Source organism: Rana temporaria, chromosome 13, assembly GCF_905171775.1.
Source record: "Rana temporaria chromosome 13, aRanTem1.1, whole genome shotgun sequence".
NCBI lineage: Eukaryota > Metazoa > Chordata > Amphibia > Anura > Ranidae > Rana > Rana temporaria.
In genome coordinates, this window is record NC_053501.1 from 88,437,245 (window position 1) to 88,454,400 (window position 17,156).

A 17,156-nucleotide genomic window follows, 5' to 3' on the forward strand; every position below is an offset into this window, starting at 1 on the left:
CGAGCCAGTACCAGCACCAGCAGCAGCAGTCACCACCAGCGGCTGGCCCACATGGTGGGCCAGCCGCATCTGAGCGGACATTCAGCGCGGCAGGTGGGGTGGTCGCGGACAAGAGGACCCGTCTGTCCACAGACTCCGTGGACAGACTCACATTCATAAAGATGAATGAGTCCTGGATCGGCGGTGACTTTCTGGCACCCGCCGTCGGTTCAGGGCGCTGAAGGGTCCCTTGTCATGCATTCCCTGATCTATTTACAGTGCTGAAAATAATTATTTGAACACCTGAGAAAATCAATGTTAATATTTGGTACAGTAGGCTTTGTTTGCAATTACAGCGGTCAAACCTTTCTTGTAGTTTTTCACCAGCTTTGCACACACTGGAGGAGGGATTTTGGCCCACTCCTCCACACAGATCTTCTCTACATCAGTCAGGTTTCTGGGCTATCGCTGAGAAACACAGAGTTTGAGCTCCCTCCAAAGATTCTCTATTGGGTTTAGGTCTGGAGACTGGCTAGGCCACGCCAGCACCTTGATATGCTCCTTACAGAGCCACTCCTTGGTTATCCTGGCTGTGTGCTTTGGGTCATTGTCATGTTGGAAGACCCAGCCTCGACCCATCTTCAAAGCTCTAACTGAGGGAAGGAGGTAGTTGCCCAAAATCTCGCAATACATGGCCCCGGTCATCCTCTCCTTAATACAGTGCAGTCACCCTGTCCCATGTGCAGAAAAACACCCCCAAAGCATGATGCTACCACCCCCATGCTTCACAGTAGGGATGGCGTTCTTGGCATGGTACTCATCATTCTTCTTCCTCCGAACACGGTTAGTGGAATTATGATCAAAAAGTTATATTATGGTCTCATCTGACCACATGACTTTCTCCCATGACTCCTCTGGATCAGTCAAGACAACTATGTCAGAAGTTATTTCCCACTCTATACTCCTATTACCACTGCTGTTCATCATGGCACCTCCTGGCCAAGTGATTTGACTCTGTATCTACTACTACTACTACTACTGCTGCTGCTCAGTCAAGACACCTATGTCAGAAGTTATTTCCCACTCTATATACTCCTATTACCACTGCTGTTCATCATGGCACCTCCTGGCCAAGTGATATGACTCTGTATCTACTACTACTACTACTACTACTGCTGCTGCTCAGTCAAGACACCTATGTCAGAAGTTATTTCCCACTCTATATACTACTATTACCACTGCTGTTCATCATGGCACCTCCTGGCCAAGTGATATGACTCTGTATCTACTACTACTACTACTACTGCTGCTGCTCAGTCAAGACACCTATGTCAGAAGTTATTTCCCACTCTATATACTACTATTACCACTGCTGTTCATCATGGCACCTCCTGCCCAAGTGATATGACTCTGTATCTACTACTACTACTGCTGCTGCTCAGTCAAGACACCTATGTCAGAAGTTATTTCCCACTCTATATACTCCTATTACCACTGCTGTTCATCATGGCACCTCCTGCCCAAGTGATATGACTCTGTATCTACTACTACTACTACTACTACTGCTGCTGCTGCTCAGTCAAGACACCTATGTCAGAAGTTATTTCCCACTCTATATACTCCTATTACCACTGCTGTTCATCATGGCACCTCCTGCCCAAGTGATATGACTCTGTATCTACTACTACTACTAATACTGCTGCTGCTCAGTCAAGACACCTATGTCAAAAGTTATTTCCCACTCTATATACTCCTATTTCCACTGCTGTTCATCATGGCACCTCCTGCCCAAGTGATATGACTCTGTATCTACTACTACTACTACTACTACTACTGCTGCTCAGTCAAGACACCTATGTCAGAAGTTATTTCCCACTCTATATACTCCTATTACCACTGCTGTTCATCATGGCACCTCCTGCCCAAGTGATATGACTCTGTATCCACTACTACTACTACTACTACTGCTGCTGCTGCTCAGTCAAGACACCTATGTCAGAAGTTATTTCCCACTCTATATACTCCTATTACCACTGCTGTTCATCATGGCACCTCCTGCCCAAGTGATATGACTCTGTATCTACTACTACTACTGCTACTACTACTGCTGGTGCTCAGTCAAGACACCTATGTCAGAAGTTATTTACCACTATATACTACTATTACAATGCTGTTCATCATGGCACCTCCTGGCCAAGTGATTTGACACTGTATTGTAAATGTCTACTACTACTACTACTACTACTACTACTTGTCACATACCTTAAGGATGAGCCCGACGTGCAGGAAGCGGCAGCTGTTACTCCTCTGATCCCGGGACCCCTGGTAGAGTAGACAGGGGGAGCGGGAATGCAGAGTCGCACAAGCGCCAGGGATGACGCTGGTGCAGGGGCCGGATGGAGCTTCTGCGGAGTCTGAGGAAGTCTCTGAAAGGCAGGTGCAGGCCGGTAGGTAGCGGCCTGGATGCAGCAGCACTGGAACAGCAGGTAAGCCGGAAAGGAAGGTGTTCAGAAAATCTGGCCGCAGCAGGTCCCAGAAGACTGAACAGGGTCCCAGAAGACTGGAGAAGCAGGAGCAGCCGGACTGGCACAGGAGAGGCCAAGGTAATAGAGGGGTCGTCTAGCCGGGTCGGCAACAGGCGGACAGCGGAGTACCAGGGATCAGGCAGAGGGATGGTCAGAGCAAGCCGAGGTCAGGACAGGCGGAAGACAGGAACAACGAAGACAAGCCGGGTATCAGGATCTGGATCAAGCAGGAGTGGTCGGTACAGGTACTGGTACAGGTACAGGTACAGGTGGTCTCAGGAAACGCTGCAGACCGGACAGCAAGGGACCAGGCTCTCAGGACACTTTAAATAGGCTTGTTTTGGCGCCAGATGGACGCCTGCACGTGCCCGCGTGCCGTTACCGCCGATGCGCGCTCCCGCACGCCGTTACCGCCGGTGCGCGCGTGCACGAGCGCGATGCCGCGATTGCGCGCGCATTGCGTGCGCCGATGCACCGCTAGCGCCCTCTGGTGGCCGATGCAATTCATGACACTACTGCTGCTCAGTCAAAACACCTATGTCAGAAGTTATTTCCCACTCTATACTCCTATTATCATTGCTGTTCATCATGGCACCCCCTGACCAATTGATTTGACTCTGTATCTACTACTACTACTACTACTACTGCTGGTGCTCAGTCAAGACACCTATGTCAGAAGTTATTTACCACTCTATACTACTATTTTCACTGCTGTTCATCATGGCACCTCCTGCCCAAGTGATTTGACTCTGTATTGTCACTGTCTACTACTACTACTACTACTGCTGCTCAGTCAAGACACCTATGTCACAAGTTAATTGCCACTCTATACTACTATTACCACTGCTGCTGCTGCTGTTCATATCACCTCTTTCCCGAGTGATTTGACACTATATTGTCTACTGTTACTAATACTGCTGCTGCTCACGACACCTATGTCACAAGTTATTTGACACTATTGACTACTATGGTCACTACTGATGCTGTAAAGTCCTGCCCACGTGTTTAGATGCTATCTAGTAATATTACCAATACTCCTTGTAAATGATGCCTGTGTGAGAGTTAAGTGGTCTTGCATAGCAAGAGCACTTATTGTTATCTTACATATATATTATTCTTATTATAGCCAACTTTTAAACGGTATCTCCTCCCACAGTTTTTACACTACATAGACAAGTAATATATTGAAACGTGTGGATTGTTCCAGAATGGTGTGCTATTACTTTGTGGAACGTTTTGCTTAATCGTTCATGAAATATCGTCATTTTTGCGGCAAAATTTTCCCATAGGAGTGAATGGGGAGAGCTAGAGTGTGGAATGTGAAAACCGGAAAAATCAGCACATGATTTGTAAACTGCGACTACTCCCTCATTTTCAAGCCGACCTACACAAATCTTATATCAAAAAGTTCAGCTCTCCCTGCTGCCATCACACGTGTTTACGGCTAAGCGAATGATCAAACGGTTTTCACAATATGATAATTTGTTTGCAACCAACGACATCCATTATTTCAATGGAAGTCAATGGAGGTCAAAGTTTATAAAACTAAAATCTGCTGTTGAATTTGTAACCTTCGACTGTGCCTTCAATTTTATTATTTCAGAGACATACTATACATCAAAATGTAGGTCTGGGTCTTGTGATTCGTAAACTATAAAGATATTCACTGTGAGATTTATAGTTTTTAAGATCGAACAATTTGAAGGACAAGTATTCAAAAAACATTCCTCAATTTCTGCTGTGTTTACAGAGAGCCTGCAAACCCAAAAATTGGTTTCCTAGGAAAAGCTGAGGAGTTTAATAACACCTCACAAACAGTTGTGAGGTGAGTTGGTTCCTCCCACACAAGGCTGAGGGAACTTTCCTCTGTTAAGCAAGGGTCTCAAACTGGTGGCCCTCCAGCTGTTGTAAAACTACAGTTACCATCATGCCTCTGCCTGTGGGAGTCATGCTGGTAACTGTCATTCTTGCAATGCCTCATTGGACTTGTAGTTTTGCAACATCTCTCCGATGGGCGGTGCGAGCCGCACGAGGAGCTGAGAGACAGAGGCATACAGATCATGACTGCACGGAGCTGTTGTAACATCCGTGCGATGAGCCATAAATTTGGCTTCTGCAAACTACAAACGAGCTGAGAGGAGGGGGGGATGGAAGTGCTCCGGAGGTGAGAGATAAGCCTGTCATGCTTGATATATGGGTGAGTGTAGAGAGGTGGCAGCATCCCCCCCCTTCCTGCTGCAGCGATCCTCTGTGTGTGTGTACTGTTTGTGCAGCCCCCAATGTGTAAGGCAAACTCTTTTACTGTCTAATTTCTTGCTGTGATTTCCCTATCATCTCTCCCCTCTGGAACCATCTACTGATCTGCAAGCAGTATATTTCTTGCTGATTGGAATGTCTCCCTTTTTTTATTTGTGCAGTGATGTTGACCTGTTTACTATGCAAGTTGCTGCCAAAAGACTCAATGGCTTTGTTAAAGTGATACTAAAGGGTATTATTTTCTTCTTTAAAATTAAAATAAAAAAAAAATCATACTTACCTACTGATCTTCTGTATAATTTCCGCAGTCTCTGACCATTTCCTGTAGCATGTCCGCATTCTCTGATCATCTTGTGTAGCATGCACGCAGTCTCTTATCTCGTGTAGCATGTCCCCAGTCTCTGACCATCTCCTGTACTATGTCCGCAGTCTCTGACCATCTCCTGTACTATGTCTGCAGTCTCTGACCATCCCCTGTACTATGTCTGCAGTCTCTGACCATCTCTTGTACTATGTCTGCAGTCTCTGACCATCTCCTGTACTATGTCTGCAGTCTCTGACCATCTCCTGTACTATGTCTGCAGTCTCTGATAATCTCCTTTAGTATTTTGGGGGGAGAGACATGCGCACTTGCGCTGCAATCGTGATGCATCGTGATGCATCGCGGAATCGAATCAAATCGAATCGTGGACTTGACAATCGTAATCGCATCGAATCGTGAGACGGGTGAAGATGCGCAGCACTAGTTTTGATGGTGCAGTTTTGATGGGCTAGTTTTGGATGGAGCAGTTTTTGATGGGGCAATGGACCGAACTGGATCCACACACGGTTGGATCACATTTACATCTCCAGGGGCACCGTCTCCAGTCAGTAGTATTGGTGGAGGCAAGACCACGCAGCACAATTTACCCTGAAATTGTATCTTTTCTAGTTACATTACATTTTAATACTACTGCTGCTGCCTCCATGCTGAGTAATGCTTCATGACCTCTCTGGCACAGCGGATCCACCAACAGCCTCCGCTACAAGCTACCAGACCGGATCGTAACAGCAAGTGTAACTAAAACAATGAACTTTATGTTAAACCCTGGTTTGCGGCCTTTATACTGCAACCATTAGCCTGTCTGCAAGAGCAAATCTGCACTCTCTCTCTCTTTCTTGCTCTCTCTCTGTATATATATATATATATATATTGTTGCTTTTGTTATGTTCATTTTTCAACAGTTTAGTTTGTGTTCGTCGTGTCTGTGTCCGCGAACTTTAGTTTGTCCTAGGTTTGTGTTACATAAAATAATAGTATAACATTTTTTTTGCTTATTAGGAAGTTAGATGTGTTGATGTTGATGTTGATGTGTTAGATGTGAAGTTAGATGTGTTGAAAAACCTAAAAATCTATCTCAAAAAGAAAGGAAACATTTCAAAAAAATAAAATTTTTTATTAACATAAAAAAAAAATTAAATGTAATTAAGCATGCGCTGCTGAAGCTCTACCATCTTTGAATAATTCATTAATTGCTGCTGCTCCAGCTGCCGATTCTGCTGGTCCAGATAACGATTTTTTTTCTGATTCGAGAGGATCTTGGCATTCGTTCTCTGGATCAAAGCCTGCCTCCGCAGCATTTTTTTTGCAACTGTTAGGATATAAGAAAAAAACATTGTGATTTCAAAGACCGTTACCAAATAAATAAAATATTTATGTTGCTTATTAAACAATCATTATCATGTCTATACACTTGTTATGTGTCTAGCACATACAGGGAGTGCAGAATTATTAGGCAAATGAGTATTTTGACCACATCATCCTCTTTATGCATGTTGTCTTACAAGCTGTATAGGCTCGAAAGCCTACTACCAATTAGGCATATTAGGTAATGTACATCTCTGTAATGAGAAGGTGTGTGGTCTAATTACATCAACACTCTATATCAGGTGTGCATAATTATTAGTCAACTTCCTTTCCTTTTGCAAAATGGGTCAAGAGAAGGACTTGACAGGCTCTAAAAAGTCAAAAATAGTGAGATATCTTGCAGAGGGATGCAGCACTCTTAAAATTGCAAAGCTTCTGAAGCGTGATCATCGAACAATCAAGCGTTTCATTCAAAATAGTCAACAGGGTTGCAAGAAGCGTGTGGAAAAACCAAGGCGCAAAATAACTGCCCATGAACTGAGAAAAGTCAAGCGTGCAGCTGCCAAGATGCCACTTGCCACCAGTTTGGCTATATTTCAGAGCTGCAACATCACTGGAGTGCCCAAAAGCACAAGGTGTGCAATACTCAGAGACATGGCCAAGGTAAGAAAGGCTGAAAAACGACAACCACTGAACAAGACACACAAGCTGAAACGTCAAGACTGGGCCTAGAAATATCTCAAGAATGATTTTTCAAAGGTTTTATGGACTGTTGAAATGAGAGTGAGTCTTGATCGGCCAGATGGATGGGCCCGTGGCTGGAATGGTAAAGGGCAGAGAGCTCCAGTCCGACTCAGACGCCAGCAAGGTGGAGGTGGAGTACTGGTTTGGGCTGGTATCATCAAAGATGAGCTTGTGGGGCCTTTTCGGGTTGAGGATGGAGTCAAGCTCAACTCCCAGTCCTACTGGCAGTTTCTGGAAGACACCTTCTTCAAGCTGTGTTACAGGAAGAAGTCTGCATCCTTCAAGAAAAACATGATTTTCATGCAGGACAATGCTCCATCACATGCGTCCAAGTACTCCACAGCATGGCTGGCAAGAAAGGGTATAAAAGAAGAAAAACTAATGACATGGCCTCCTTGTTCATCTGATCTGAACCCCATTGAGAACCTGTGGTCCATCATCAAATGTGAGATTTACAAGGAGGGAAAACAGTACACCTCTCTGAACAGTGTCTGGGAGGCTGCGGTTGCTGCTGCACGAAATGTTGATGGTGAACAGATCAAAACACTGACAGAATCCATGGATGGCAGGCTTTTGAGTGTCCATGCAAAGAAAGGTGGCTATATTGGTCACTTATTTGTTTTTGTTTTGTTTTTGAATGTCAGAAATGTATATTTTAGAATGTTCAGATGTTATATTGGTTTCACTGGTAAAAATAATTAATTGAAATGGGTATATATATTTTTTTTGTTAAGTTGCCTAATAATTATGCACAGTAATAGTAGTCACCTGCACACACAGATATCACCCTAAAATAGCTAAAACTAAAAAAAAAAAAAAAACTAAAAAAAAAATATTCAGCTTTGATATTAATGAGTTTTTTGGGTTCATTGAGAACATGGTTGTTGTTCAATAATAAAATGAATCCTCAAAAATACAACTTGCCTAATAATTCTGCACTACCTGTATACTTCTATCATAAATACCATATTATGGTTCTGAAATCTGATGGGTGCGCTTTAAATGTTGTCCATTTTTATATCTACATTTTATTGTTAAAATGTTATTAAGCTTTGTGCACATAATTACCCTCCTGACCGAGGCTCATAGCAACGGTCTCTTCGACCTCCCCTGCAGCCGCGATTTGACCAGAAATTTGGGGGGAGGGGGTAAGCTCCTCATCAGGCACCTCAACTTGAGCAGGAGCTGGGGTTGGCGAGTGGGAGGGCCCTGGCTGCTCCTCCTCATCCCTCTCCTCCTCTGCCGCATCCTCCTCTGCCGCATCCTCCTCTTCATCCTCCTCCTCTGCGGCCTGTCGCCTTGTGCGCTTGGGGCGCACAGCTGGTAGAGGAGCTCCTATAATAACACAATGTTCATATATGTAAAAATGTTTTCTAATGACGTATGCAAATTCTGTGTACTCTGCTGTATTGTATATGAATACAAATTAATTTATATAGACAGTTAACCAATGGGACAATGTTATATTAAAGGGTCTTGTGGGCACTACAGGGGACTGAGCGTGAGCTGGGCTGCCAACATGGTAAAATGAGCTGTTTTTGTCTCCTTTGTTTTGTTCAGACGATCTCATGTTAAAAAAAGGGCCTGATGGAGCACACATGATTACTATAACAACCCCACGCATAACAAATGAATTTAGTGGGAATCTAAATATATAAAACTCAACGTGTGTGTGCATGTATGTATGTATGTTCCAGCATCACGTCCAAACGACTAAAGATATTTACATGAAACTTGGCACACAGGTTACTTATATGTCAGCCACAAACATAGGATAGGTGGTTTACCCTTACCCACCCCCATTTGCCATGGTTGGGGTTTTTATTTAAAGTCCCATTCAACTCTATGGGAAATACATGTTACTTCATAACAGCTGTAGATATTTCGATAACACTTGGTCACATGTTACTTATACGTCCACTTAAAGTATAGGATCGTTAATTTATCCCTTAACTACCCCCATTGGTGAGGGTCGGGGTTTTTGTTTAAAGTCCCATGCAAAGCAATGGGAAAAGTATGTTCCCACATAACTTCTGTGTTCCTGTCTGCTGTCCCATGTCTTTTTTCAACAGTACTATGAATACCTTGGCTGGTGGTGATATATGTTACCACAACATGGTGTCTGGGTTAACAACATCTGACCTTACATTAATTACATATGACCTTACATAACTGTCACCAAAGGAGCTGCGGTGGCTCAACGCGATTGCCACTGCGCTGACAAGCGATTCACCTCTGCAGCTAGGGGTTCGGATCCCGCTCTCGGCTACATGTGAATTGAGTTTGGTGGTCTCAGCCCGGCCCCCGGTGGGTGTGCTATGCGAGGTAAGCCTGCGCTTAGTACGCCCACCCCCCTCCCACAAAAACCACCACAATTACACACGCACTCGATATTGGGTTAACATGCAGGCACTCTGACCACGCGGTCTCTAAAAAGAGAGGCGAAGGACTAACGGGGCTGGTTGAGCGGGCAAATCCTCTCACTCCCTTATAGGGAGTCCCTCTGCCCCGTTGGGCTTCGAAGAGGAGCAGGTAGGACGGTCTGTGTGGGAGGACCCCCTCACACCCGCCATTGCCACCCGGGGCATGGAGAAAGGTGGCAGATTGCCTCTGGGGGAGGCCTGCCTACTCCCAACTCCTGCAGTCCGGCTCCTCTCTCGAGTTCACGCACAAAATACACTTTGAAAAAAAAAACATAACTGTCACCAATAACTTACCTGGATGATATTTATCCCGGATACGCCTGACACGGTCCATGTGGCGCCTCTTCATGTCAGACCATTTTTTAACGATCGCCAGGCGATCGTGTTGGCCGCCTAATTCCGTCATTAGGTCGCTGACCACGGCCTTTTTATCAGGCTGCCTGCGCAGCTGATCGTAGCCCTTTTCTAGGAACCTCTGCAAGATGAAGAACAAAGTATATTGTAATACTTTTGTTTAAAGCCTTATGGATATATGACGGAAATCTATGGTATTCAACAATTGGAAGCATTCTCGCCTTATATCCTGCCATTTCGGTCGCCACCTTTTTTGCATAAATATAGCAGCCATTATCATTTGCATAATTATGTATATATGATTAACAACACAGGATACACGTATAGGGGAGATATGCGTTGCTATTCATCTGACCGCTATAATTATTTTTGGACACTTATAATGGGCCTGTACAATAGATTCATCCCTATCTTTACTTTATATAGGAACAATAATATGTTTGTTTCTTTTGACTTTTTGATGAATTAATTTTGAATAAATAATGGAGTTGATGTTATTTAACAACTACAACTACCAGCATGCTCTGATACACCATGTAGCTCACCGTCACCAGCTGTACAACAATTATACTTTAACTCCCAGCATGCCTGGACAGTTAATGGCTGTCCGGTAATAACGGGGAGTTGTTTTGCAACAGCTGTAGGCTCCGTTTAGGAAACAGTGCCGTACAAGATGTTTTCTTTTAATGTGGAGGTGAGGGTGGCTATGTAGGGGTATGTGTATATGTTTTGTTTTTTAATTTATATTTAGTGTGGTGCAGTGTTTTTAAGGTACAGTCAGAGGGGCATGGGGTTCACAGTAGTTTCCCGCTGAGGGTTTGAGCTGCAGCGCCAAATTTGCTTCAGCTAGAAGCACACTGTAAGCCACAGCCCATGTGAATGTACCCTGTACATTCACATTGGGGGAGAGTAATTGCAGCCAGTTGCATGCAGGGAGTTGTAGTTTTGCAACAGCTGGAGGCAGAATTATTTCACATTGGTCACTTTCCTCACTCTCCCATCTTCCTTTTCCCCACTTTCTTTTATTATTTTTCCCTGTGTTCTGTTTTGTTTGTCACTCTTTTTGTTTTGGTGCTTGCACTTTATGTGTGGCGAGTAGGGTGCTGGTCCTCGGGCCGGTCTCTGAAAGTCTTGGGAGTTGGTGGACTCGGCCTTCTGGTTAGGTTCACCGGCTCTCATGGGGTCTCCCTTCGGGGGAGCCTCACCGAGGAGGGTTCTGTTTCGGCAGTCCCTCCGAGGATGTTGGGTCCTTGTGGCTTCGGCTGCTTGGACCAAGATGGGTCCATATGGCTTCGGCTGTATTGACCACAGTAACTCTTTTCCCTGTCAGGAGACTAACGCCCCGGGGGATCAGAGACGGGTCCTTTTCGGAGGACCACTGACGTATGCACCCGTCGCAGTTTTTTGTGATGTCACTCTTTATGTGTGTGCACATTTTTCCCTGCACCGGGTGGAGTTTTTGGGTTGTGTTTTGCACGCCACAGGCTTTTCAACAGAAAAAAAAACAGCTGGAGGCAGAATGGTTGCAAAACACTACGAGTTTGTTACCTAACTCAGGGTTTCAAGACCAGTCCACCTCCAGCTGTTGCAAAACTACTACTCCCATCAGCCACGGTCTGTCAGTGCATGCTAAGAATTTTACTTTTGCTGCATCTAGGGTGCCACAGTTTAGAGACCCGTGCATAACGGTCTGAAAAATGTGGGCCTGCAGAACTTACAATACTAGAAGTGCCAGCATTCCCAGGCATGCTGGAAGTTGTAGTTCTGCAACATCTAAAGGGCAATATGTATTCGAACGTCCTTGGGCCTTAAGGACCCTGAAGTCAGGACGTTCGCATACGTCCTATGTCCACAACATGTTAAATTCATTAGGCTAAATAACAAGGAAAGTGCCTAAATACACATTTACCAACCAGGGTGTCTGCAGCTGTCCAGGCATGCTGGGAGTTGTAGTTTTGTAACAACAGGAGACACATTGTTTGGGAAATACTAATATCTGATCTTATATACTAACTTTTAAACTAGACTAAAATGCAGTTAAAGATAATGAAATAACAGTGGTCAAAATACTTACACTAATCAGCATCTTTTCCTCAGCGAGTGAGAAATTGCTTCCAACCATTATGATATTGCGATGCGTTCATAAAGTAGTAAACTGGCAAAGGTCCAGGAAATGGTCGCGTGTTGGGCGCGTGTTGTTCGCGCGATTGCGCATGCGCGATCGAAAATTCGCAATATATATCGCAATCGCAATATTTTTTTCGCTAAAATATCACAAATATTCGATTTCAGAGTGCTCCTACAGCAGTTTTCGAAATATCTGCAATCAATTTCGCATTCGCATTTTGTGAAATTGCGCTAAAATATCTCGAATATTCGATTTCAGAATGAGCCAATCAGAGCGCTCCTACAGCATTTGGCAATAATTATCGCATTCGCAATATTGCAAAATTTCGATAAAATATCACGAATATTCTGAGCCAATCAGAGTGCTCCTACAGCATTTGTCGAAATTGCGCAATAAATATCGCATTCGCATTTTGCGAAATTTCGATAAAATATCACAAATATTCTGAGCCAATCAGAGTGCTCCTACCGCATTTGTCGAAATTGCGCAATAAATATCGCATTCGCATTTTGAGAAATTTCGAAAAAATATCAAGAATATTCTGAGCCAATCAGAGTGCTCCTACCGCAGTTGTCGAAAATTCGCAATTATTTTCGCATTCGCAATAGCGAAAATTCGCAATCATTTAATTTCGATAAAATATCACGAATATTCGAATTTAGCGAATATATCTCGAATATTCGACTATATATTCGAGATATATCTGAAGGGAGATCAGTTGGCCAGACTTTTGAACCCAAAAATGGTTTTCTGATGGAGTTTAAAAACGAACAAATTTTCTGAGAACGAACGGAAAACAATCGTTTTTATGTTTGTTGTTAAAAAAAGTCTGACCAAGTGTATGGGGCTTAACAATCGTTAATATGGATGAGCCGCGTGTTGAAAGTGCCGCGATATATTTACAAAAGTACAAAATGACGAAAATCCTTTTTCTGTTCGTATCTTCAGTCGCATGCCCACATGACATCCACAACAAATTGTCATAGATGTCACACGAACACACGACCGAAAACACGAACAGAAAAAGGAATCCAAAACACAGAATGCAAATCATTGACGAAAATTCACGAAAATTATTGTCTAACAAGTAACGAACATGAATTAAACAGAATAATGAACCATCCCGCATGTACGAAAATAAAACGGTAACGAAAATACTAAACGATCGGAATACAAAAAAATCTCGTCGTACGAAAAACAAACGGAAACGAACAGGAAAACGGGCGTCTTACGAAAAACGAACGGAAAGAACCTACGGAACAAAACATTTCTGTGCACATGTCTAATTCAAATCAACAAAATTACAAAGGTGCCCAAATTTATGCACCTGTCTAATTTCGTTTTAATGCATATTGCGCATTTTCTGGTAATCCAATAAACCTAATTTCACTACTGAAATATTACTGTGCCCTTCAGTTATTTGATAGATAAAAGTTAAATTGCTGATCCAAACATCCTAATATTTATAAATGATAAACTTGGAAATTGTCAGAGGTTCCTAAACTTTTGCATACGACTGTATTTGTAATATACAGTATGTGTAATGTCAGTATCTATTTGTGGCCTTTCACCGGGCAAATGTAACATGCACTTACATTGGAACCCAAGAGAAAATAGTCGAAGGAACTTTTGATCATAAGATTTAAAGAACATTAAGTAATAAAGAAAATAGCCCTATGGGCTAAGAACATTCGACCAGAAGGGGAAATTATATGAGGGAAACCTCTGCAGTGAGTACTCTCTATGAAGATTCATGTACAAATAGCTTGACAAATGGGTATTTGGCCAAGTTTTGACCAAGCAAACCTCCAGCTGCCGTGTGAAGTGAAACATTTAGCATCAGTGTTATTACCCCCTGGTATATTTGACAGCTTCCTTCTCAGGGATCTTAATTGTTAGGGAGCTGGCAACCACTGGTGTGCTAACAACCAGTGACTCTTCCCACCTGGGACATTCAGCTGTCAGCCAGGGAGCCCTGGTGCAGAACAGGTGATCTGCATTAGATCCTCAAGTGCTCTATGTGTGGCCTGCTGTGTATTGGGCTGAGCTAGCTATGTTGGGAAGCAGGAGACAAACAGTGGATGCACTAGCCGCATCCTAGTGCTAATTAAAGCGGTAGTTCACCCTCCTTAAGAACAATGCAGCATAAAATCCGGCATAGTAGCGCGAGCTACACTATGCCGGTCTTAATTTTTTTATCCCGGTACTCACGGTTATATCGTGCATTGACGATTCCGTCTGCCGCGGGGAATGGGCGTTCCTAGCAAGAGGGAAGGTGATTGACAGCCGGCTCTGGCACGTCAAGCTCCCCGAAGACAGCCGGAGTAGGTCTCGGCTCTTCACGGCGCCTGCGCACAGGCTATGCGCAGGCGCCGTGAAGAGCCAAGCCTATTTCGGCTATTTCTGGAGAAGCGTGACGTGCCACGGCCGGCCGTCAATCACCTTCCCTGTCCATAGGAACGCCCATTCCCCGGAATCTTCTACGTACGCTATAACAGTGAGTACGGGGAAAAAAAAATTAAGACCGGCATAGTGTAGCTCGCGCTACTATGCCGGATTTAATGCTAGAGGGAAACATTTTTTTTTTTTTTTATATAGGGTGAACCCCCGCTTTAAGTCAACTTCCAGTACAGCCCTTGTTACATTGGAGGTAATGTAAATCAGCACAGCTCTGAAGAAGGGGGCGTGCCCCCGAAACGTGTCAACTTGCTTAAAATGAGATTGTAGAAGCACTTGCACTTTGTACCGCATGATATCCTTCCACATATATGCTGTTCATCTCTGTACTTTTGTGAATATGCATTTTATTGGTTACATTTTACTTCAATAAATATATTTTTACTTGGATAATGCACCAAGGGCTTGCGCCTTCCCTTTTTTTGTTTTTTTGTAGTTCCCCGCTGGATACCCTTATCTGAGCACTGGGAGTGTTTGGCGGTCTTATCATGGGAGGTAATGTGCATGTGTGGACATGGAACTGACATCTGACGTTAGAAAGCGCAGCAGAGGCTGTCAGTCCTGTCCTGCTGAAGGGAAGAAGGTGCAGAATGGTAAAGGAAAGTTATTAAGAGTTAATTTGCAGTTAATTGTAAATGTAAAACTGTTCTGCGCATTAAAGTGACCCGGTCAGGTTGTAAGAGGGGCTTTGCGATTATCTGAAGCACAAGTATCTGCCCTGATCCCTCCTTGCTAGAACATTAACCCCCTTGCTGAGGCTGTATTCTTCACCATTTTGTGCCCCATTTTGTGCCAGTTGCCACCACATTACATTTCCACCCGTTGACCTTTACATTCCCAAGGAAGGAATATCCACACATACAAGTAAATAGGGTTTCTGCACTTTGTTGTGCCATTTTCCAAGTACCACCAGTAGTCACATAACTAACATACTATCCGGGGCCACTTGACAGTACATAGTCAATCACATTTAGTGGTAGTCACATGTGAAAGCATCGTGCAGCACATTAAAGTGGCCATCTTCCCTCTGACACTCTCTCCCTCCACCCGGGGTCATTAGTAGTGAGTGAGTGAGTAAGAAACTTGTATAGCGATACAAATGCGAACTAAATCGCCTCAAGGCGCTGTAGCCAATATGATCATCCAACCAAGCTTCAGAAAATATGGGTCTTAAGTTTTTTTCTGAAGGCCCGATGATTTTCATCCAACCGAATATCTGCGGGTAGAGCGTTCCATATCCGAGGTCCTCAGACAGCGAATCGTCGTTCTCCTTTCATTTTGTAGCGAGATTTGGGGATGTGGAGGAGGTTCTGATTTGTTGATCGAAGTATAGTGTAGTGTTTTATTTTCTCACATAGGTATTGCGATGCGATTCCTTGCGTGCATTTGTGGGTGAGGCAGAGGGTCTTGAATGTCACCCGATCCTTTACGGCTAGCCAGTGGAGGGTCCTCATGGCCGTGGAGATTGGTTCCCATGTTTTTTTACCCGCTACCAGTCTGGCTGCCGTGTTCTGGACCACTTGTAGACAAGCCATGTGGTATTTCCGTAGGAACCCAAGTCGTCTTTGAATTAGTCTTCCGGTTTGCGTGTAGAAGGAGCAGTTCTGTTTTGGATCCATTGAGTTTGAGGGAGCTCTCTGTCATCCAGTTATCTATCAATGTCAGACATTTTTCCAATCCATAATATTGGTCTTTTTTGTTGGTGATGCGGAGATAAAGTTGAGTGTCGTCCGCGTAAGAATGATAGAGCAGGTCCTGTTTGCTGATGATTGCGAGGAGTGTGCGGAGGTAGATGTTGAGGAGCACTGGCGACAGGGGTGATCCCTGTGGGACTCCACATGTAACGGTGCAGGCTTATGACGTGAAGGCTCCTAGTTTGACTGTCTGAGATCGATTTTCCAGGAATGTTGCGAACCACGTTAGATCCGAAACTGCGACTTTGGCAACTTCTGTGAGACGCACGAGAAGCGTTTTGTGATCTACTGTGTCGAAAGCTGCACTTAGGTCCAGCAAGACCAGGAGCACCGATTCTCCTTCGTCCGCTGCTTCAAGAGCGTCATCCCATATTTTGAGAAGTGCCGTTTAAGTCCCGTGTCCTGGGCGGAAATCTGATTGTAGTGGGTCCAGGAGTTTGTGGGAGTCCAGATGGAATTGCAGCTGTTGTATTACTGCTTTCTCCATAATCTTGGAGATGGTGCTCAGGCTTGTTATTGGTCTGCGGCAGTTTAGGTCTTTGGGGTCGAGGTTGGGATTCTTTAGGAGGGGTTTGATTATGCCTTGCTTGAGTGAAATTGGAACGATGTCTTCTTTAAATGATTGGTTTATGAGATGTGTTATTGTGGGTGCCACAATATCGGCACATTCTTTCAGGAGTTTTGTGGTGATGATGTCATTTGGTGCCATAGTATCTCTGAGATTTTTGATGATGCTTTTGGTGGTGTCGATAGTGATTGGTAATAAAGTGAATTGCGACGATTGAGAAATATTTACTTTGACATATTTTTCTTGCTTTAGCAGGGTGAGTTTTTTTTTTGTTTCTTCTGCTGAATTGTTTCACGAATGTTTTCGATTTTGTCAATAAAAAAATCAGATAGTTGCAGAATTCTTGTGTTTCGTTTGCTGGAGGTTCTAGACAGGTGGGGTTCATAGTCTAAGCGACTAGT

At 43.9% G+C, this 17,156-nt stretch overlaps 1 protein-coding gene across 1 annotated transcript in view; it reads left to right on the forward strand.

Annotated features, from left to right (window-relative positions):
* Positions 1-2,375: 2,375 nt before the first annotated feature.
* Positions 2,376-17,156, forward strand: part of LOC120920071 (olfactory receptor 6N2-like) — a 29,390-nt gene continuing 14,609 nt past the window's right edge. The window contains exon 1 of the mRNA XM_040331984.1: positions 2,376-2,465. Within this exon, the coding sequence (XP_040187918.1) occupies positions 2,376-2,465 (90 nt within the window). The remainder of the gene's footprint in view (positions 2,466-17,156) is intronic.